General features: G+C 44.3%; 1 protein-coding gene across 2 annotated transcripts in view; it reads right to left on the minus strand.

Moving 5' to 3' along the window:
• Positions 1-25,124, minus strand: part of SMAD2 (SMAD family member 2) — a 62,131-nt gene that overhangs the window by 23,073 nt on the left and 13,934 nt on the right. The window contains exons 2-4 of one of the 2 annotated variants that reach the window (XM_069746572.1): positions 10,994-11,257; positions 3,741-3,830; positions 511-704 (exon numbers count right to left, since the gene is read on the minus strand). In XM_069746572.1, coding sequence (XP_069602673.1) covers positions 511-704; positions 3,741-3,830; positions 10,994-11,229 — 520 coding nt within the window. In that variant the 5' untranslated portion in view covers positions 11,230-11,257. The remainder of the gene's footprint in view (positions 1-510; positions 705-3,740; positions 3,831-10,993; positions 11,258-25,124) is intronic. The other variant, XM_069746581.1, reaches the window with a different exon arrangement.

The raw sequence follows: 25,124 nt of genomic DNA on the forward strand, positions 1-25,124 counted from the left end.
GATTACCTCTTGAAGCTCATCAAGAAAATGCCAAGAGTGTGCAAAGCAGCCATCAAAGCAAAAGGTGGCTACTTTGAAGAACGTAGAATATAAGACATATTTTCAGTTGTTTCACACTTTTTTGTTAAGTATATAATTCCACATATGTTAATTCATAGTTTCGATGCCTTCAGTGTGAATGTACAATTTTCATAGTCATGAAAATGCAGAAAAATCTTTAAATGAGAAGGTGTGTCCAAAATTTTGGTCTGTACTGTATACAAATAAATATATACATATATGTACACACATATACGAGCGCGCACGTGCGTGCGTGTATTATATATTAGGACTTCGCAAGACTTGTTGGAATGAAAGTAATTTAAGTTACATTTTTTGAAGAATGTTATTGGACCCAGGGACCACTTTGTCTACCCCCTTGTATAGCAAAGAGACCAGAGGCTCCATTGTCAGTGAAGGAGTGTAGCAGTGAACCAAAAAGAAAGCACAAAAGTGTAACACTGCACTTACCTGGAGTTTCCACCCTCTGATAGTGATAAGGGTTGACACAAACTTCATCTTTCTTAAGATTAAAAGCATATTCACAATTTTCAATAGCCTTCAGTTCATGATGACTATGGAGGTCCGGCCAGCGCCAGAGACGACAGTAAATAACGTGCGGTAAACCCTTGCGGTGGGACACTTGAAGGCGGCCATCTAGAGACCTGGGCAGAGGAAGAATGAATATTAGGGAGAAAAAAAAAAGAAAAAAAATTAAAGCTTTAAAGGATATCATTACATTAAATAAAATGTGCAAACACTGAAGCGAGAGGAGAAGATGGAAGATTACAGCAGAGAGAGTGCACAGAGAAAGCAGGAGCTAGATCAGCATTCACCGAGACGAGGAGGCACAGGGTGCGGGTGAATGTACCCACCACTGACACACAGCACATACACCTGGCAGTAAGACAATTAGTTGAGAGGAAGAAAAATAAAAATGAAGATACACTCGAGACTGTAGCAGCTGAGGTTATAACCAAGCGTAGAGAGAAGCTGCAGCAAAACGGATGCTAGATCATCATGCAAACACAAAGACGGCAGCAGCACTGGAAAAAACAGAGCAAAAACATGAGCAAAGCCGTAAAAAAGCGAGACACTGACATGTATCCTAACGTTTACAGGAGGCGGCATATTGCACAGCAGAACCATCCCGAAGAGAAAGTCAGGACTACAGCGCCCCCTATCTGTACTACACTAACGTCACCTATACTCCTAAGTCCAGCTGGTATAAGAGCAGAAAGTATCAGCCGCAGTATGCATTAGGGAGAAGCAAAATAACGAGCAGCCAAAATAAATACATTTATTATGCCCCATCTACTGCATGCCCACTGCTGAACACCATTTTACACACACAAGAAATCTACGGAAAAAGTCGAGTCAAATTACATTACTTAACCTGTATTATACTCCAGAGCTGCACTCACTATTCTGCTGGTGGAGTCACTGTGTACATACATTACATTACTGATCCTGAGTTACATCCTGTATTATGCCCCAGAGCTGCACTCACTATTCTGCTGGTGGAGTCACTGTTTACATACAGGATGTAACTCATGATCTTCAGAATAGTGAGTGCAGCTCTGGCGTATAATACAGGATGTAACTCAGGATCAGTAATGTAATGTATGTACATAGTGAATGCACCAGCAGAATAGTGAGCGCAGCTCTGGAGTATAATACAGGATGTAACTCAGGATCAGTAATATAATGTATGTACACAGTGACTGTACCAGCAGAATAGTGAGTGCAGCTCTGGAGTATAATACATGATGTAACTCAGGATCAGTAATGTAATGTATGTACACAGTGACTGTACCAGCAGAATAGTGAGTGCAGCTCTGGAGTATAATACATGATGTAACTCAGGATCAGTAATATAATGTATGTACACAGTGACTGTACCAGCAGAATAGTGAGTGCAGCTCTGGAGTATAATACAGGATGTAACTCAGGATCAGTAATGTAATGTATGTACACAGTGACTGCACCAGCAGAATAGTGAGTGCAGCTCTGGAGGATAATACATGATGTAACTCAGGATCAGTAATGTAATGTATGTACACAGGGACTGCACCAGCAGAATAGTGAGTGCAGCTCTGGAGTATAATACAGGATGTAACTCAGGATCAGTAATGTAATGTATGTACACAGTGACTCCACCAGCAGAATAGTGAGTGCAGCTCTGGAGTATAATACAGGATGTAACTCAGGATTAGTAATATAATGTATGTACACAGTGACTGCACCAGCAGAATAGTGAGTGCAGCTCTGGGGTATAATACAGGATGTAACTCAGGATCAGTAATGTAATGTATGTACACAGTGACTGCACCAGCAGAATAGTGAGTGCAGCTTTGGAGTATAATACAGGATATAACTCAGGATCAGTAATGTAATGAATGTACACAGTGACTGCACCAGCAGAATAGTGAGTGCAGCTCTGCAGTATAATACAGGATGTAACTCAGGATCAGTAATGTAATGTATGTACACAGTGACTGCACCAGCAGAATAGTGAGTGCAGCTCTGGGGTAGAATACAGGATGTAACTCAGGATCAGTAATGTAATGTATGTACACAGTGACTGCACCAGCAGAATAGTGAGTGCAGCTCTGGGGTAGAATACAGGATGTAACTCAGGATCAGTAATGTAATGTATGTACACAGTGACTGCACCAGCAGAATAGTGAGTGCAGCTCTGGAGTATAATACAGGATCAGTACAGGATCAGTAATGTAATGTATGTACACAGTGACTGCACCAGCAGAATAGGGAGTGCAGCTCTGGGGTATAATACAGGTTGTAACTCAGGATCAGTAATGTAATGTATGTACACAGTGACTGCACCAGCAGAATAGTGAGTGCAGCTCTGGGGTATAATACAGGATGTAACTCAGGATCAGTAATGTAATGTATGTACACAGTGACTGCACCAGCAGAATAGTGAGTGCAGCTCTGGGGTATAATACAGGATGTAACTCAGGATCAGTGCAGGATAATTAAATGATTCAACCTTTTAAGTAGATCCTAGACGGTAATATAGTGCTCAATAGTGAACATAGCCTTAAATGAACTCCCCCTCCAGTTTCCTTTCCACACAACAGCCCATGAACACTAACTGCATATGTACATACACAAATGCAGATGTAAATGGTTGTGAAATGGACAAAATAATGAGACAAACAGAAAACAAATAACTGAAATAACATGAACCAAAAAATATCTAAGCGTGGAACTTGAATGTAAATTCTCTGGCTCCTCAATCAATGGCTGACAAAAGAACCGTGGAAGGATGGATCGGAGAATCACTCTCAGACTAGGCTTGGGATCTGTTTGTGCAATACATGATGTAAACGAATGTATATGGCTTTAAAATGTACATGTTGTCTGGCCCAGTGGAAGGGGGTGAATGGCCACTGGAGAAGTATAGTATGCCTTCATCAGGTCGGCCGCTCCCCAACATTGATAATTGGATATTTCCGCTGGGCCTGACCAACACTTACACTCTAAAATCAGATTTAATTGGTCAAAATGTCAGCTAGTAAATAAAATTAAAAAAAACACAAACGTAAAAAATAAATAAATTAAACATCCAGAAATGTAATTGTAAATTGATTTCAGAAGAAGCCCCCTCCTGAGGTCCATGTCTAGCCCCTCTCCCCCCACCCAGAGCTCTATGCGACAGAGTGCAGAATATTCACCTGGTTTGTTCAGAGAAGCTGTAAAGGGCTGTGGTATCCCACTGATCTATGGTATTTGGTGTACTCAGTCCCCAAATTTCAGAGCAAGTGCTGTGCAATAAATCGAAAAAACAAAAATTGATGTGAACAATGGAAGCATGGTTATTTGATATACCATGAGGTCAAAACATGGAGGGAAAAAAAAAAAAAAAGGTACAGAACACTTCCTTCACATAGAAGATACAAAAAGAATGGCATCGTTAGTGTAAAGGAAGGGGTTAAATGGAAGAAGTGATCGGAAGTAAAGCTATGACAAAATGTGGAAAAGCTGAACACACAGAGGAGACGGGATGGAGGTCACAATGCAGCTCGGAGGATTTACAGGTCGGCCCCCTCAAGAGTGAGTGAAACATGGCTGACGACAATGGTAACAGTACAGAGCGGAGGGTGGTCCCATACTAATCATCAGTTACAGAGACCCCCAATCTGGGAGGCCGTACAAGTACCAATATGACATGTCTCCTAACTGTGCTGCAGAAGTGTGAATATCATATTCCTGCATTTAGAGGAGAGCTCCATTCTCAAAGAAACAAGTCATCAGCGCCCAAATCGGGCAAAGCAGTGCTCACACCCGGCCCCCATAAATGAACACAGCCTTACAATCAGCAATATTTTGCATGTCAATGGTTAGATTTAAAGAGGATGGCCCCCTTTAAGGACTTTTTTTTTTCTTCTTTCATTTCATGTAAGTGGTAAACATTTTTGCAATTCAGTTTCATTATATGTTTTTCTTTTACACTGCTTGACGTCTACGGCTTCCATCTCGCACAATGAGTGAACCGAGCTACAAACGACCCTGGTCAGAACCAGACTCGCTGACGGATTCTCTGACTTCCTATCACCTGATTTATGATAGCGGGTCATATCAAAATGGATCATCCAGGGAAAGAAAGAACCTGGAAATGGCAAATAGTGCAGACCTTCGTAACGAAACCTGATGCAAATACAATTCTTAGCCAAGAAAACATGCAAATAAATATATATATTTGCCTTTTTTTTTTTTTTTGCATGCTTAAAAAAAAAAAAAAAAAAAAAAAAAAAAATTTACAAAAAATTTTGCATTAATTTTAGCACGAATGCCTGCGCCATTTGCCTTTTCCTGGTTCTCACATTCATACTAAAACCTGAATGCAAAAATGATTTTTAGCCCAAAATACATGCAAAAAATATATATTATCGATTTTTCTTTTTTGCGTGTATATTTGGCTAAAAATCATGTTTGCATTTCTGCTGAGCGCTTGTTCCTGATCATGGGCCCCAGTAATCATGGCAGCGGTCAGGTGCCGCTTGCATCAAGAAATCAGTGATCACACATCTTATGTAGACAGGAAAGGGGCGAACCATGTGTAGTGAGGATTGATTGTCGTCCCCCCATGTAAATAACCGCTGATTGACTGCCGTTCGGCGCTTGCAGTGGCAGGAAAGTTGCAGCTGTAAATGATCCCTTCAGGGTAGCACTGATGGTAATCTCATCACAAAGGGCATGATCCCAACGCACAGCCTGGGTCAGCCATCATTTATGTGATCACTGGGGACATCAGGCTGGCGGGATCTCTCATGGATATGTGCTATTAGGACACAAGCATCAGAAATACACTGGGAGATACATTATGTTCCATTAACTCACAAATGAAGAAAACAAGGTCACCTCCAACTGCGCTCCTTCTTATGTTCTGCATCTACAGGAAAACAAACTTCACCATCTAAGTTTAGCTTTAAAATTCACATTTAAAAAAAAGGAAGTGCGCCCCCTTCCCCTAAGGCCGGAGATGGGCAATGCCAGCTTTCACTAGAGGTTAACCCCTGCAGAAAGTGACCAGATGAGGCGATGAGTAAGTCCTGCGTCCGCCTGTGACGCGAACGTTGCCGCTTCCAATGTCCGCGCCTTTAATCCGGAGACACAAACTCCGAGGTCTTATCTGCACCAGCCACGTCTTCCGTCGTTACCACCTAGCTGACGTATACGTGTAACCTCTGTGCGAGCTGCAGACAGTATCCGGTGGCCTGAATGAAGCAGGAGGCGTTCTACAGAGACTACATATAAGCGACACACGGACTCTGTACATCTGCCGATGTGAAGAGCACAAGATACCAAGTGCCGGATCCAGAGTGGCAACAAAGCCTTCTTCATCGGTCTCCATAAATGGGGCATAGGATGTGCTAACAAGTCAGCCTCACCTAGTTATAATAAATAATAATAATAATAGTTATAGGGTTGGTCTCATCTTGCAATGTGTTTTTAAATACAAGCAACTTTGCAATGTATCTCTTATTAAATATCTTTTTAGTTCCTGAAAGCATTTTTTAGTTACATTGTATACGGCTTGTTGCCTAGGTTACCGGCCACCTCCGCATTCTATCAAGAGTGGGTCAGCTACTCCAACCTTATGCTCCTCAGATGCTGCGGAGGCAAAGTCGTCTCTCAAACTAACATGGAAGGGTACATAGTTCAGCCCGGCGGCACGGCCAAGCCGCTGAAATGTTAATCTTCAGGTGCACACCTCCTCCAAAAAGTGCAGAGGAACGGCGCGCTCCTGAAGACACAAGATTAGATTGTGAGCCAATAAATTGTCTAAAAAAGTGATTTTTTTTATTTATTGGATTGATCTTTTTTTTTACCTTAATGGAAATGTATGAAATGTTTTGTTTTTTTAAGCCTGTTGAAATGTATATTTAATTATCATCTGCGGGACAGTTACATCTCACTTATGTGGCCGGCTTATGTGAACATAAATGTCATCTCATTCACCGGGGCCATATGAATGAAAAGGCCGTGTTTAGAGGACGGGTAACGGGCGAAGACAAAACAGTCGCTGAGACAGTAACTCAGCCCTGAAACTTTAGAATACCTTCCAAGTTTTCCTCTTTGCTGGAGCGCAGCTGACCTCTGGTATTTTTATCAAATATTTGAGAGGCCGCAAAGCAAACACAGATAATTTAATGCACGCGATTACACAAGGGAGGACGTATGAGGAGACGGTCAGCGCGCACTGCAAGGTTTAGGAGGCCGGCTAAGCGCAATTAGACTCAAATGTCGCGTAATTACATTTTTACAGATTATCCGGAGCACAGAGATCCGTTCAGACGTTCGCTCTGGACCCACAACCGTTCACTCATCAGCTGGTCAGACAATCCGACACTAAAGGAGAAAGGACCCTGCTGACCGCAAGCAAATCCCACGCACACACGTCACGCCATCAGCTCAACAGTTTCCTACTGAAATCTTGGGAAGTTCCCATTGCTTAGGAGACAAGCACACTATATAGTTAAAAAAACAAAACAGCTTTACTCAACCTCCTCGGGTCCGGCACTGTTTCTCCACTGCTATGGTAGTCTTTGTTTGGTTGCAGTGGTGACGTTACATCGACAGCGCTGCAGCTAATCACTGACTGAAATCAGCATCTCGTGCCGTCTGCCGTACACTTACAATAACACCGCCAAGATCAGAGACAACTCCAATCCCAGCTCTTTAACCCCTTAGATATTCTGATCAATGACGATTATGGCATGCACTACCAAACTATACACATACATCCACACGTGTCGGTATTTAACAAGAAACGGGCCAAAATGCAGAAGCAATGTGGGAAAAAAAGTAAGTGCACCCTTCCTGCTTCTGTAGGAATTAAGGCAGCAGTCGGGTGCTGCCGATCAGATGCCATGTTTACCAGCAAGTGCAGCTGCTTTCATAAAAGCAGAAGTTTTTGCAGTTTCCTGGTCTTCACTCCGGCATGCGATGACACAATGTGGACGAGGAAAGACATCGGTGATGAGCTTACAGAAGGAACTGGTGCTACGGTTATCAGCCAATTTACTAATTATTTGGAGTCCATCAATTATTCTACATTAAGAAAGACGCGTTTCGGGAATTTGTTTTATACATTTTTGCAAAAACTTCAGCTCTTTTGGTGAACCCTCAACTGATCATGATTCACACTACTAGGGGAAAAAAAATAATAATCTAGCACATGCATTGCATCACTGGTTGGAATACGCCATGTTATAGGACATAAATGAGCCCCCCGATGCCATGTGAACACAGAGAAACCAATCACTTCCCAAACATTAACGATCCCCCATCCGCAGAGCGCAGTTTTATAGGAGCTCCTGAACACTGCCCTGAGCTTGTCCCATCCCGTCGGCCTGCCATTGCAAAGAGCGGACAGCACACCGACTCCGCTGACAACAGGTTGTACCCTCGCATACAGTATACAGCCATTAGCAACACAGCCAGGCACTCGCCGCATGCAAACACACTGCAAAAGGTCAACACTGCACACATCAGGGCGGCTAAGACTAAGGTGATTCCATGGCTGCAGCCCTAATCGCAGTCATTTCTGATTAACAAAGCCATAATATCATGGAAATATGGCTGTAGCTTCTGTGGGGTGGGGGGCACTGGTTCTTAAATACATGCAAAAGGTCAATAAATGTAGCATATAAAAAGGTGTAAAATCAGGTACAATGTACACGTGTGGAGGAAATACGCCATCACCATGATTGGTCATTCCTGCGTCCTACTTTAGGTGTTTTTTTGTAAATCCACAGGATGAAAAACAGGTTCTCAGCCCTGCGTCCTTCTTTATGGGCTTTTTTTTCTTTCCCGTTGGTACAAAGACACACGGTGACTACTGGCCCATCAATCTCAGGATCAGCTTAAGACAGGCTGATCCCAATCTGTGTGCATGGAATACCGTGGTTCTAGGCAGCACATACAGTTTACGACACAATGTGCCGCTGAGAACAATCATTTTTAAGCAATCCAATGAACGATAGTTTCTCTCTTTTTTTTGGGGGGGGAGGGGGGCTGCAGCACCGAAGACCGTGGGACGGCAGGGGGAGCGCCAGGATCGCTGGAAGCAGGTAAGTATGCCTCAGCGCCCTCACCCCCTCACCCGCCGACCCTGCCACCCACCTTGACTCGAGTATAAGCCAAGAGGGGCACTTTCAGCCCAAAAATTTGGGCTGAAAATCTCGGCTTATGCTCGAGTATATACGGTATGTGATTTGAATACATGCGGTCACATGCCGACTAGATGGGCTTGTATTGAGCAAGGGAAGATACAGTCTAGTTGGAATGTGGCCAGAATTATGCATATGCTATGCCGTTCCCGGCACCAGAGAATCCACACTGTGCGCACGATGTGAGGATTCGCAAGTCTGAAGTCGCAGGAGCTGGACAATCCCTTTAAAGAAAGGCTCAAGTAACGTTGTTACCCTATAACTGTGCAGAATATCAGGTGTACATTCTTATTCGAGCCATCTTGTGACACCTGGGAAGGCTTGTTTTTTTGAAGTGACTACAAAACAGTAATTCTGGCTTTCAATATTTTTTTTTCCCGCTTTATGACATCTTTTTGATGGGCTAGGTGTCTTTCATGGTAATCCATCGGCACTCAACAATAGTATTGCGTGGGGTGCTTTGGGTGAAGGGTGCCAGAAAGGTACCGTGACAATCACTGCACTTAAGGGGAACGCTGCCGCTGGACCTGGGGAGGGCAAATATGGTCTTTTGATAACTTACACGTATAAAATCATTTGGGGACTAGTCCTGTTATAAAGCAAAACCCATATAAGTGACAAAACAGCAGAAATCATGGCTTCATAATCAGCGATCACGCACGTTGCTGCGGATTTCAGCAGCCGCAGCCCAAGTTATAGGATGTGCTCCACATCAAAGCCAAGTAATCATCCAAAGCCAATTATAAAGACAGCGGTCACGTGGATATTGGAGCCATTGTGCATAGTGACTTAATAGAATGGAAGGGGGGGGGAGAATCAGATAAATGTAAAAGTGGTGGACTATTATATGGAGATTAAAAATAAAACAGAAATAAGCCAGACATAAAAAGAAGAAAAAAAAAAAGCAATAAGGGTAAGTGTCCACGTTCAGGAATACATGCGGATTGAACGCTGCGTACAGCGTCCAGATGTTACAGCATAGCGGAGGGGATTTTATGAACGTGGACACGCACCCTAAAAGGGCAGCCATTGAAGGTGCTTGTCCCACAAATTACCACCCATGTACAGAGTAAGTAATAAGTGTCTGATCATTGGGCGGTCACAGGCCCTGTCAGACCCTTAGACAAGGAATAGGAAGTGACCCCCCACCCATTCAAACAGGGGGACAAAAGACCCCTATAATCCTAGAATTGGAACACCCTATGATCAGACACTTAGTAGCTTGTAATTGTGGGACTATGGCTTAAAGGATGTGATATTAAAAAAGGGAACCTGTCAGTAAGATCAACCCCCCCAACCACATAAGGTACATGAATATGCAGGTCGTTGAAATGGAAATCCACCGACACCTTTATATCTTCTATGGGTTGTTGCATTCCTGAGAAAATAGAGTTTTTAATCTAAATGACAATGAGACGCTAAGTGCTCTGGGATTGTCTGAGCACTTCAGCGAGCTTCTGCCTCCTGAGACAGTAAGCCATCAATCAATCTAGAGAGGCCACTGCTGGGTGGCAAAGCAACCTCGGGAGGCAGGGGCTTGGGAAGTGCTCCGGCACACCCGAAGCACTTAACGCCTCGACTGATTTGCAGATGGATGAAAATTAAAATTATTAAAAGTACTTTCTCAGCAATGCAAAGGTTAACGAACGATGGATTTGTATTTCACAGACCTGCAAGATAATATATGCAGTTTGGGGCAGATGATCTTACTGACAGATTTCCATTAAGCTGATCTGTAATCACTATCCGATGAAGCAATTTGCATAATAAAAATGACATTTTTACCACTCATTTCCTTAATTTGTGCTGTAAAGTAAATGAAACGTGAGGACACAGTAACTACATACACGACAGCTTCACAAATATAGCCATTATGTTAGAAGACCCGCTATGCAGCCCACCAGGAAGCAGTGACATCACCCGAGTGAGTAATTCAGTGACAAGCCAGCTCCGAAACACATCGTGTATTATCATCTGGTTATATAAGACACAAAGAGCAAGATCCTGAGAACCATAAAACCTTGGTGAGCGGAGTTATGGAGGACACACGGCTCACGGAGATGTGCGGGGGAAGTCCACGACCCGTCACATCTGCCCCCTCAAATGTTAGTCTTTTTAAAAAATAAATAAATAAAACAAGTTAGGAACACTGGTGACACGTACTGCCAAAAGGGGGGTTAGACAGGTACAACATACGCCCCGCTCATCCAAATAATGAGAGCAAGACACTGCGCGGTGATCTGAGCGTATACCTGGGGATTGTAATACATTTGGTACTGCTGTTCTGCATTGTGATTGCCTTTTCGAGTTCATCCAGTTGTCCGGTCTTTTTCAGCTTTTTCACCAAGCTCTTCACCGCCTTCTCGCACCATTTTTCTTCCTGGCCGTTCTGCTCCCCGCCGCCGGCTCCTGTGGTGCCACTTGCCGACTTTTTCCATCCGAGGAGACGTTTTACAACGGGAGGCGTAAAGGGCAATATGGAGGACATAATGGTGCAGGTTCAGCTCACGTCTGACCTAAAAGAGATAGAGCGAATATTGTGAGAATTGCTCAGACAACGACGTCAGGGCCACAAAATACTTAATTGTAGTGGAAACTAAATTGTGAAAATCACTAAGTGGCTATGAAAAAAAAAAAAAAAAAAAAGTCAGTCTAATTAACATAGGACCGACAACATGAATGCACGGGCGATGGAAAGATCCTATGAGCCCCTCTAGGCAACCAGGCGAGCCCCTCTAGGCAACCAGGCGAGCCCCTCCAGGCAACCAGGCGAGCCCCTCCAGGCAACCAGGCGAGCCCCTCCAGGCAACCACGCCAGCCCCTCCAGGCAACCACGCCAGCCCCTCCAGGCAACCACGCCAGCCCCTCCAGGCAACCACGCCAGCCCCTCCAGGCAACCACGCCAGCCCCTCCAGGCAACCACGCCAGCCCCTCCAGGCAACCACGCCAGCCCCTCCAGGCAACCACGCCAGCCCCTCCAGGCAACCACGCCAGCCCCTCCAGGCAACCACGCCAGCTCCTCCAGGCAACCAGGCCAGCCCCTCCAGGCAACCACGCCAGCCCCTCCAGGCAACCACGCCAGCCCCTCCAGGCAACCACGCCAGCTCCTCCAGGCAACCAGGAGAGCCCCTCCAGGCAACCACGCCAGCCCCTCCAGGCAACCACGCCAGCCCCTCCAGGCAACCACGCCAGCCCCTCCAGGCAACCACGCCAGCCCCTCCAGGCAACCACGCCAGCCCCTCCAGGCAACCACGCCAGCCCCTCCAGGCAACCACGCCAGCCCCTCCAGGCAACCACGCCAGCCCCTCCAGGCAACCACGCCAGCCCCTCCAGGCAACCACGCCAGCCCCTCCAGGCAACCACGCCAGCCCCTCCAGGCAACCACGCCAGCCCCTCCAGGCAACCACGCCAGCTCCTCCAGGCAACCACGCCAGCTCCTCCAGGCAACCACGCCAGCTCCTCCAGGCAACCACGCCAGCTCCTCCAGGCAACCACGCCAGCTCCTCCAGGCAACCACGCCAGCTCCTCCAGGCAACCACGCCAGCTCCTCCAGGCAACCACGCCAGCTCCTCTAGGCAACCACGCCAGCTCCTCTAGGCAACAACACCAGCTCCTCTAGGCTACATGGAGATTATGTGGATCCTTTAAGACTAGAAGCTTTTCCACTCCATGGTGCGTTCTTACTTTCCTGCATAGGTGCACGCTGACATTTGGCTGGTGAACAAGTCTCTTGTTCTGTGCAATCATCATCAAGGCTCTCCAGCTGTACAAAACCAATAGATACTTAGCAAAATGAGAGATCAGCTGGGGATCACCCTGAAAAGGCTCCCAAGACATCAACTGATTGAAGAGGGTGCTTTAGTGAACGTTGGTTATAGCTCTGTACATTTATTGAGTAGGGAGAAGAGAAGAAAATAGGAATACCTGATACTGACGGTCATCGATTTAGCAGAGCATCCGTAAGAGGATAGTCCCCATGCTGTCAGGGCATAAGGACATCACAGCCGGAGGTGGACCCGCGCAGGGGAAGTGGGGGGTGACTCCACAATATGAGCCACGTAGGAAAGCTGCCAATAGCCGTCATGGCACATTACACTTCCCTGCAGGGACTGCTGCAATGTGTCTCACTAAGGATTATTCATATAGTCCATGGACTTTATTACTGCGACTCTTTAATGACTTATCCACAGAACAAGGTTATCAATGCAAGATCAATGGACTTCAACACCCAACACCCCCCCCCCCCCCATCAGCCATAAGCCGGCAGCAGCCGTATGTAAACACTGTACGGACGGACGCAGCACCACTCGCTGCCTAGTGGCCATTCTCAAGCACTGCGGCTCAGCTCCTATTCACATTAATAGGCCCCTACAACCTAAAGAAGAGTCATGGATATAGATCCGTAGTGGACAAACCCTTTCACGAGTATCTCCCAAATAAAAACGGGCAAAATAGACTTGCGCTAAAGGCAGCTCAATCCTATTCATGTGAACTCGGGCAAAGCCGTACATAATAACGAAGTATCCTTTACAAAAAAATAACATGCGCGTCATTTCTTCATTCTGAAAGTCACTTTATTTGTGAAACGAGGCAAAATAGAATTAAATGAAGGGATAATTGCACGGGATTTATATATTTTTTTTTTCTGCATTTTCATGGTCCTTCAATTCACCCAATTAAATCTTCAATACCTTCATGAACAGAATTCTAGATCCGGCAGCTAGATATCCCACAAATAGAAGAGAACTTCTTCAAAGGAGAAATTGAAAAACAAAAAAAGCTGGGTTAATATCGTGACAAAACCACATTTCCCCCATTGTAGTGAAGTGTCACATACATGACTTCCCCTCCACTCAGGAAGAAAGTCAATCTGTTATTTCTATTACACCATGACATAAAAATACTGAACATAACACATTCTTGTGGGGGGAAGAGCAACGCTGCGGAGAAATGCAAGACCGTAACATTTCCACTTAAGGTGTCTGAACCACAGAGAAAAACAAAAAAGGGCTTCGGCCATCTGAGGGAAGATTTGTGCTATTCTCTGACAGCAGCAAACCTCACTTCTAGACCTACACAGATGTTGTCAGCAGCCTACAGGCCATGACATTTGCACTAGACCCACCATTCTCTGTAGTTACCTTACTAAAGAGGCATTCCCATCATGTGAACTGTTAGGAAAAGCCGTGACGTTATGATACGTGGTGTTCTGGACTCTGTGACCCCACTAATGCTGAGAAAGAACCACCGTTGTGCTGCAGAGCTGCGCCCCACCGCTGTATTTCCGTGCAGCGCACTGGCCGTCCGCTGTGCAGGGAAATGCATCCAGCCATTCAGGCCCCCTGCACAGCCGAGCGTCCGAGAGACCCCATACGGAAGCAATATATCACCACTTTACAAGATGCCAGCACATATCCAAGCCTGCGGACAACGCATTGAACAAACTCTTGATAAAAGGGCTTGGTGATATAATGGGGGTCAGACTTCACTTCCACACTACATAAAAAGTATGCTGCAAATACTGATGTGTTGGCAGGAAAAACGCAGATTAACCCCTTTACCCCCAAGGGTGGTTTGCACGTTAATGACCGGGCCAATTTTTACAATTCTGACCACTGTCCCTTTATGAGGTTATAACTCTGGAACGCTTCAATGGATCCTGGTGATTCTGACATTGTTTTCTCGTGACATATTGTACTTCATGACAATGGTAAAAATTATTTGATAGTACCTGCGTTTATTTGTGAAAAAAACGGAAATTTGGCGAAAATTATGAAAATTTCGCAATTTTCCAACTTTGAATTTTTATGCAATTAAATCACAGAGATATGTCACACAAAATACTTAATAAGTAACATTTTCCACATGTCTACTTTACATCAGCACAATTTTGGAACCAAAATTTTTTTTTGTTAGGGATTTATAAGGGTTAAAAGTTGACCAGCAATTTCTCATTTCTACAACACCATTTTATTTTAGGGACCACATCTCATTTGAAGTCATTTTGAGGGGTCTATATGATAGAAAATACCCAAGTGTGACACCATTCTAAAAACTACACCCCTCAAGGTGCTCAAAACCATATTCAAGAAGTTTATTAACCCTTCTGGTGCTTCACAGGAATTTTTTGAATGTTTAAATAAAAATGAACATTTAACTTTTTTTCACAAAAAATTTAATTCAGCTCCAATTTGTTTTATTTTCCCAAGGGTAAGAGAAGAAATTGGACCCCAAAAGTTGTTGTACAATTTGTCCTGAGTACGCTGATAGCCCATATGTGGGGGTAAACCACTGTTTGGGCGGATGGGAGAGCTCGGAAGGGAAGGAGCGCCGTTTGACTTTTCAAAGCAAAATTGACAGGAATTGAGATGGGACGCCATGTTGCGTTTGGAGAGCCACTGATGTGCCTAAACATTGAAACCCCCCACAAGTGACACCATTTTGGAAAGTAGACCCCCTAAGGAACTTATCTAGAGGTGTGGTGAGCACTTTGACCCAACAAGTGCTTCACAGAAGTTTATAATGTAGAACCGTAAAAATAAAAAATCATATTTTTTCACAAAAATTATCTTTTCGCCCCCAATTTTTTATTTTCCCAAGGGTAAGAGAAGAAATTGGACCCCAAAAGTTGTTGTACAATTTGTCCTGAGTACGCTGATACCCCATATGTGGGGGTAAACCACTGTTTGGGTGGATGGGAGAGCTCGGAAGGGAAGGAGCGCCGTTTGACTTTTCAAAGCAAAATTGACAGGAATTGAGATGGGACGCCATGTTGCGTTTGAAGAGCCACTGATGTGCCTAAACATTGAAACCCCCCACAAATGACACCATTTTGGAAAGTAGACCCCCTAAGGAACTTATCTAGAGGTGTGGTGAGCACTTTGACCCACCAAGTGCTTCACAGAAGTTTATAATGCAGAGCCGTAAAAATAAAACAAAATATTTTTCCCACAAAAATTATTTTTTTAGCCCCCAGTTTTGTATTTTCCTGAGGGTAACAGGAGAAATTGGACCCCAAAATTTGTTGCCCAATTTGTCCTGAGTGCGATGATACACCATATGTGGGGGGAACCACTGTTTGGGCACATGGGAGGGCTCAGAAGGGAAGGAGTGCCATTTGAATGCAGACTTAGATGGAATGGTCTGCAGGTGTCACATTGCGTTTGCAGAGCCCCTAATGTACCTAAACAGTAGAAACCCCCCACAAGTGACACCATTTTGGAAAGTAGACCCCCTTAGGAACTTATCTAGATGTGTGCTGAGCGCTTTGACCCACCAAGGGCTTCACAGAAGTTTATAATGGAGAGCCGTAAAAATAAAACAAAAATTTTTTCCCACAAAAATTATTTTTTAGCCTCCAGTTTTGTATTTTCCCGAGGGTAACAGGAGAAATTCGACCCCACAATTTGTTGTCCAATTTGTCCTGAGTGCGCTGATACCCTATATGTGGGGGGGAACCACTGTTTGGGCGCATGGGAGGGCTCGGAAGGGAAGGAGATCCATTTGGAATGAGGACTTAGATGGAATGGTCTGCAGGTGTCACATTGCATTTGCAGAGCCCCTAATGTACCTAAACAGTAGAAACCTCCCACAAGTGACACCATTTTGAAAACTAGACCCCCTAAGGAACTCATCTAGATGTGTTGTGATAGCTTTGAACCCCCAAGTGTTTCACTACAGTTTGTAACGCAGAGCCGTGAAAATTAAAAAAAAAAATCTTTCCCCCCAAAATTATTTTTTAGCCCCCAGTTTTGTATTTTCCCGAGGGTAAGAGGAGAAATTCGACCCCAAAAGTTGTTGTCCAATTTGTCCTGAGTACGCTGATACCCCGTATGTTGGGGGAAACCAACGTTTGAGCGCATGGCAGAGCTCGGAAGGGAAGGAGCGCCATTTGGAATGCAGACTTAGATGGAATGGTCTGCAGACGTCACATTGCGTTTGCAGAACCCCTAATGTACCTAAACAGTAGAAACCCCCCACAAGTGACCCCATATTGGAAACTAGACCCCCCCAGGGAACTAATCTAGATGTGTTGTGAGAACTTTGAACCCCCAAGTGTTTCACTACAGTTTATAACGCAGAGCCGTGAAAATAAAAAATCTTTTTTTTTCCCACAAAAAATGTTTTAGCCCCGAGTTTTATATTTTCCCAAGGGTAGCAGGAGAAATTGGACCCCAAAAGTTGTTGTCCTATTTGTCCTGAGTACGCTGATACCCCATATGTTGGGGTAAACCCCTGTTTGGGCACACGGGAGAGCTCGGAAGGGAAGAAGCACTGTTTTACTTTTTCAACGCAGAATTGGCTGGAATTGAGATCGGACGCCATGTCGCGTTTGGAGAGCCCCTGATGTGCCTAAACAGTGGAAACCCCCCAATTATAACTGAAACCCTAATCCAAACACATCCCTAACCCTAATCCCAACAGTAACCCTAACCACACCTCTAACCCTGACACACCCCTAACCCTAATCCCAACCCTATTCCCAACCGTAAATGTAATCTAAACCCTAACTGTAACTTTAGCCCCAACCCAAACTGTAGCCCTAGCCCTAACCCTAATCCTAACCCTAGCCCTAACCCTAGCCCTAACCCTAGCCCTAGCCCTAACCCTAGCCCTAACCCTAGCCCTAACCCTAGCCCTAACCCTAACCCTAGCCCTAACCCTAGCCCTAACCCTAGCCCTAACCCTAGCCCTAACCCTAACCCTAGCCCTAACCCTAGCCCTAACCCTAGCCCTAACCCTAACCCTAGCCCTAGCCCTAACCCTAGCCCTAACCCTAGCCCTAACCCTAACTCTAACCCTAGCCCTAATGGGAAAATGGAAATAAATACATTTTTTTAATTTTTCCCTAACTAAGGGGGTGATGAAGGGGGGTTTGATTTACTTTTATAGCGGGTTTTTTAGCGGATTTTTATGATTGGCAGCCGTCACACACTGAAAGACGCTTTTTATTGCAAAAAATATTTTTTGCGTTACCACATTTTGAGAGCTATAATTTTTCTATATTTTGGTCCACAGAGTCATGTGAGGTCTTGTTTTTTGCGGGACGAGTTGATGTTTTTATTGGTAACATTTTCGGGCACGTGACATTTTTTGATCGCTTTTTAGTCCGATTTTTGTGAGGCAGAATGACCAAAAACCAGCTATTCATGAATTTCTTTTGGGGGAGGCGTTTATACCGTTCCGCGTTTGGTAAAATTGATGAAGCAGTTTTATTCTTCGGGTCAGTACGATTACAGCGACACCTCATTTATATAATTTTTTTATGTTTTGGCGCTTTTATACGATAAAAACTATTTTATAGAAAAAATAATTATTTTTGCATCGCTTTATTCTCAGGACTATAACTTTTTTAATTTTTTGCTGATGATGCTGTATGGCAGCTCGTTTTTTGCGGGACAAGATGACGTTTTCAGCGGTACCATGGTTATTTATATTTGTCTTTTTGATCGCGTGTTATTCCACTTTTTGTTCGGCGGTATGATAATAAAGCGTTGTTTTTTGCCTCGTTTTTTTTTTTTTTTTCTTACGGTGTTTACTGAAGGGGTTAACTAGTGGGCCAGTTTTATAGGTCGGGCCGTTACGGACGCGGCGATACTAAATATGTGTACTTTTATTGTTTTTTTTTATTTATTTAGATAAAGAAATGTATTTATGGGAATAATATTTTTTTTTTTTTTTCATTATTTTGGAATATTTTTTTTTATTTTTTTTTACACATTTGAAATTTTTTTTTTTTACTTTTTTACTTTGTCCCAGGGGGGGACATCACAGATCAGTGATCTGACAGTTTGCACAGCACTCTGTCAGATCACTGATCTGATAGGAGTGCAGGCTGCTTCACAGTGCCTGCTCTGAGCAGGCTCTGTGAAGCCACCTCCCTCCCTGCAGGACCCGGATCCGCGGCCATCTTGGATCCGGGGCTGGAGGGAGCAGGGAGGGAGGTGAGACCCTCGCAGCAACGCGATCACATCGCGTTGCTGCGGGGGGCTCAGGGAAGCCCGCAGGGAGCCCCCTCCCTGCGCGGTGCTTCCCTGCACCGCCGGCACATCGCGATCATCTTTGATCGCGGTGTGCCGGGGGTTAATGTGCCGGGGGCGGTCCGTGACCGCTCCTGGCACATAGTGCCGGATGTCAGCTGCGATAAACAGCTGACACCCGGCCGCGATCGGCGGCGCTCCCCCCGTGAGCGCTGCCGATCGCATATGACGTACTATTGCGTCCTTGGGAAGTAAAGCCCACCCCACATGGACGCAATAGTACGTCTAATGGCAGAAAGGGGTTAAAATGCACTCATTCTTCCCAATCATCAGTATGAACTATGTACTAGGAAACCGTTCAGGTTTTGTGACAAGTATGTGCAGAAAAAAATGCAACAAAAACAAGAGAAAATTGCAACGTGTGCACATGCCTTAACCCCTTTCTGACATCGGACGTACTATCCCGTCCATGTGGGGTGGGCCCCTATGACCATGGACGGGATAGTACGTCCAGCGCGATCGGCGGCGCTCACGGGGGGAGCGCCGCCGATCGCGGCCGGGTGTCAGCTGCCTATCGCAGCTGACATCCGGCACTATGTGCCAGGAGCGGTCACGGACCGCCCCCGGCACATTAACCCCCGGCACACCGCGATCAAAGATGATCGCGATGTGCCGGCGGTACAGGGAAGCTTCCCGCAGGGAGGGGGCTCCCTGCGGGCTTCCCTGAGCCCCCCGCAGCAACGCGATGTGATCGCGTTGCTGCGAGGGTCTCACCTCCCTCCCTGCTCCCTCCAGCCCCGGATCCAAGATGGCCGCGGATCCGGGTCCTGCAGGGAGGGAGGTGGCTTCACAGAGCCTGCTTAGAGCAGGCACTGTGAAGCCTGCAGCGCTGCATGTCAGATCAGTGATCTGACAGAGTGCTGTGCAAACTGTCAGATCACTGATCTGTGATGTCCCCCCCTGGGACAAAGTAAAAAAAAAAAAATTTCAAATGTGTAAAAAAAAATAAAAAAAAATATTCCAAAATAATGAAGAAAAAAAAAAAAAATATTATTCCCATAAATACATTTCTTTATCTAAATAAAAAAAAAAAACAATAAAAGTACACATATTTAGTATCGCCGCGTCCGTAACGGCCCGACCTATAAAACTGGCCCACTAGTTAACCCCTTCAGTAAACACCGTAAGAAAAAAAAAAAAACGAGGCAAAAAACAACGCTTTATTATCATACCGCCGAACAAAAAGTGGAATAACACGCGATCAAAAAGACGGATATAAATAACCATGGTACCGCTGAAAACGTCATCTTGTCCCGCAAAAAACGAGCCGCCATACAGCATCATCAGCAAAAAATTTTAAAAGTTATAGTCCTGAGAATAAAGCGATGCAAAAATAATTATTTTTTCTATAAAATAGTTTTTATCGTATAAAAGCGCCAAAACATAAAAAAATGATATAAATGAGGTGTCGCTGTAATCGTACTGACCTGAAGAATAAAACTGCTTTATCAATTTTACCAAACGCGGAACGGTATAAACGCCTCCCCCAAAAGAAATTCATGAATAGCTGATTTTTGGTCATTCTGCCTCACAAAAATCGGAATAAAAAGCGATCAAAAAAATGTCAAGTGCCCGAAAATGTTACCAATAAAAACGTCAACTCGTCCCGCAAAAAACAAGACCTCACATGACTCTGTGGACCAAAATATGGAAAAATTATAGCTCTCAAAATGTGGTAACGCAAAAAATATTTTTTGCAATAAAAAGCGTCTTTCAGTGTGTGACGGCTGCCAATCATAAAAATCCGCTAAAAAACCCGCTATAAAAGTAAATCAAACCCCCCTTCATCACCCCCTTAGTTAGGGAAAAATTAAAAAAATGTATTTATTTCCATTTTCCCATTAGGGCTAGGGTTAGTTAGGGCTAGGGTTAGGGCTAGGGTTAGGGCTAGGGCTAGGGCTAGGGTTAGGGCTAGGGCTACAGTTTGGGTTGGGGCTAAAGTTACAGTTAGAGTTTATATTACATTTACGGTTGGGAATAGGGTTGGGATTAGGGTTAGGGGTGTGTCAGGGTTAGAGGTGTGGTTAGGGTTACTGTTGGGATTAGGGTTAGGGATGTGTTTGGATTAGGGTTTCAGTTATAATTGTGGGGTCTCCACTGTTTAGGCACATCAGGGGCTCTCCAAACGCGACATGGCGTCTGATCTCAATTCCAGCCAATTCTGCGTTGAAAAAGTAAAACAGTGCTTCTTCCCTTCCGAGCTCTCCCGTGTGCCCAAACAGGGGTTTACCCCAACATATGGGGTATCAGCGTACTCAGGACAAATAGGACAACAACTTTTGGCGTCCAATTTCTCCTGTTACCCTTGGGAAAATACAAAACTCGGGGCTAAAACATATTTTTTGTGGGAAAAAAAAGATTTTTTATTTTCACGGCTCTGCGTTATAAACTGTAGTGAAACACTTGGGGGTTCAAAGTTCTCACAACACATCTAGATTAGTTCCCTGGGGGGTCTAGCTTCCAATATGGGGTCACTTGTGGGGGGTTTCTACTGTTTAGGTACATTAGGGGTTCTGCAAACGCAATGTGACGTCTGCAGACCATTCCATCTAAGTCTGCATTCCAAATGGCGCTCCTTCCCTTCCGAGCTCTGCCATGCGCTCAAACGGTGGTTTCCCCCAACATACGGGGTATCAGCGTACTCAGGACAAATTGGACAACAACTTTTGGGGTCCAATTTCTCCTGTTACCCTTGGGAAAATACAAAACTGGGGGCTAAAAAATAATTTTTGTGGGAAAAAATTTTTGTTTTATTTTTACGGCTCTCCATTATAAACTTCTGTGAAGCCCTTGGTGGGTCAAAGCGCTCAGCACACATCTAGATAAGTTCCTAAGGGGGTCTACTTTCCAAAATGGTGTCACTTGTGGGGGGTTCCTACTGTTTAGGTACATTAGGGGCTCTGCAAACGCAATGTGACACCTGCAGACCATTCCATCTAAGTCTGCATTCAAATGGCGCTCCTTCCCTTCTGAGCCCTCCCATGTGCCCAAACAGTGGTTCCCCCCACATATGGTGTATCATCGCACTCAGGACAAATTGGGCAACAAATTTTGGGGTCCAATTTCTCCTGTTACCCTCAGGAAAATACAAAACTGGGGGCTAAAAAAATAATTTTTGTGGGAAAAAAATTTTGTTTTATTTTTACGGCTCTGCATTATAAACTTCTGTGAAGCACTTGGTGGGTCAAAGTGCTCACCACACCTCTAGATAAGTTCCTTAGGGGGTATACTTTCCAAAATGGTGTCATTTGTGGGGGGTTTCAATGTTTAGGCACATCAGTGGCTCTTCAAACGCAACATGGCGTCCCATCTCAATTCCTGTCAATTTTGCTTTGAAAAGTCAAACGGCGCTCCTTCCCTTCCGAGCTCTCCCATCCGCCCAAACAGTGGTTTACCCCCACATATGGGCTATCAGCGTACTCAGGACAAATTGTACAACAACTTTTGGGGTCCAATTTCTTCTCTTACCCTTGGGAAAATAAAAAATTGGGGGCGAAAAGATAATTTTTGTGAAAAAATATGATTTTTTATTTTTACGGTTCTACATTATAAACTTCTGTGAAGCACTTGGTGGGTCAAAGTGCTCACCACACCTCTAGATAAGTTCCTTAGGGGGTCTACTTTCCAAAATGGTGTCACTTGTGGGGGGTTTCAATGTTTAGCCACATCAGGGGCTCTCCAAACGAAACATGGCGTCCCATCTCAATTCCAGTCAATTTTGCATTGAAAAATCAAATGGCACTCCTTCGCTTCCGAGCTCTGCCATGCGCCCAAACAGTGGTTTACCCCCACATGTGGGGTATTGGCATACTCAGGACAAATTGTACAACAATGTTTGGGGTCCATTTTCTCCTGTTACCCTTGGTAAAATAAAACAAATTGGAGCTGAATTAAATTTTTTGTGAAAAAAAGTTAAATGTTCATTTTTATTTAAACATTCAAAAAATTCCTGTGAAGCACCAGAAGGGTTAATAAACTTCTTGAATATGGTTTTGAGCACCTTGAGGGGTGTAGTTTTTAGAATGGTGTCACACTTGGGTATTTTCTATCATATAGACCCCTCAAAATGACTTCAAATGAGATGTGGTCCCTAAAATAAAATGGTGTTGTAGAAATGAGAAATTGCTGGTCAACTTTTAACCCTTATAACTCCCTAACAAAAAAAAAATTTTGGTTCCAAAATTGTGCTGATGTAAAGTAGACATGTGGGAAATGTTACTTATTAAGTTTTTTGTGTGACATATCTCTGTGATTTAATTGCATAAAAATTCAAAGTTGGAAAATTGCAAAATTTTCATAATTTTCGCCAAATTTCCGTTTTTTTCACAAAAACGCAGGTATTATCAAAGAATTTTTACCATTGTCATGAAGTACAATATGTCACGAGAAAACAATGTCAGAATCACCAGGATCCATTGAAGCGTTCCAGAGTTATAACCTCATAAAGGGACAGTGGTCAGAATTGTAAAAATTGGCCCGGTCATTAACGTGCAAACCACCCTTGGGGGTAAAGGGGTTAAACCTCCAGAGCTGCACTCAATATTCTGCTGGTGCAGTCACTGTGTACATACATTACTGATCCGGAGTTACATCCTACATTATACTCCAGAGCTGCACTCACTATTCTGCTGGTGCAGTCACTGTGTACATAACATTACATTACTGATCCTGAGTTGCATCCTGTATTATACTCCAGAGCTGCACTCACTATTCTGCTAGTGGAGTCATAAGAAAATAACCGGAAAATGGAGAATATGATTGATGTCCCATGTCTGATGGATGGAGAGGTGGCCGAGCATGCACATCTCTGCTCCATTCAAAACAGGGATCTTCAGTGTCTAACAAAGGCTTACACCACTCTCCCCATAGAGAATATGGGCACCTTAGAAAGTAAAGACAAGTATTACCAGTAGAACAACCATACGTAAAGTAGAAATGACTAATTACTACATTATTAATGCCTGGAGGGACTAGGGCACATGCCAGCAAAAAAACATAAGGGACGTGCTGGGTCACACGAGGTCTCACACAGGTGTGCACCACAGATGCTTCAGATACGGCTGCTTTCTCCTACAGAGCAGAAAACCACAAGCAAAATCTGCACTGAGCAGCGACTGCTCCCCCCTAATGCCATAATGTACCAACCTGCCTCCATTAATTACCCTTATTCAGTGATAAATGCAATAGCCTGGAAAAGAAGCTACGTACCTAGCCTGCGAGGACGGACGCAGCATGGCTCGTGTGGACGCTTTCTCCAGACGAACATCTCTGGGTTTACTCGGGGAACATCGAGTGCAGACGCATTGATTGAGACTAGATCATTTTCTGCCAATAAGTCCCCCTTGGCCTAGAGTCTGGGGGGAGGGCAGATCCAGGAATGTAAACAATGGGGGATGGGAGAGCAGCAATCTCAGCTATAGATCCTGTAATGCACGTCCTGTCCTGTGTGTTGTGCAAGGAAGGCGAGAACAATCCTCTGACAGGTTCCATAAGTTTATAAGACGAGGGCGACAGCTGTGGAACCCCCGAAAACTACCAGAATAAAGATTCAAAAACGCTCAACACAGTTGTATGCAAGCGAGGGCACGGATAGGACCTGTCATTACGTTTTAGGAAGTCTCAGATGATGACTTAAGTGGATTAAGACCCCTATTACTTGAAAACAAAAGCAGACTAAAAAGGAAATCTGGACCTCAGAGCTTGAAATCACAGGATTCAGGCTCCCTAACTTTAGAAACACTGAGGATGCACATAAGGGGACGAGAGGTAATGTAACCGCAGTAATATGTAATAATAAATGAAAATCAAGATCCAAGAGCTAGCAATCCATTCGTGTAATCTGAGTCAGGGAGGGTTTTGATAAAAAAGATTTTCACGCACTTTGCTATTGACAAATATATAAAGCTTATGCAAAAACTCAATATTTACAGAGTTGACCCTTATTTCTCAAGACTCCTGCATTTCCACTGGGAAACTGTGGTGAAGCGTCAAAAAGCAGAAGAACACGCAAAATCTCACAGATTACGATAAACTCCAAGCACTGGGCATCAGTCAGGATTTGGCCTAGGAGCTGACATCCAAGTGCCAGGAGTGAAGGGCACAAGTCTTGAAAAATCAAGAGTCAACACAGGAAATATTGAGTCCATATATAAACAATGTATTTGTCGATGAAAGCGTAAAAACGTACGCGATAACTGTACTTGAGTAACCACAGAAACATCCAACTAAAAAATCTAACAACAATAAAACAGCAAACTTTGCAAAAAATATAATTTGTCTAAAAACGTTTGCCCATGGCAATTGCTGCATAGAAAGATTGTTGTCTATTCACAGGACCTCACCT

Source organism: Ranitomeya imitator, chromosome 1 (genome assembly GCF_032444005.1).
Source record: "Ranitomeya imitator isolate aRanImi1 chromosome 1, aRanImi1.pri, whole genome shotgun sequence".
Lineage (NCBI taxonomy): Eukaryota > Metazoa > Chordata > Amphibia > Anura > Dendrobatidae > Ranitomeya > Ranitomeya imitator.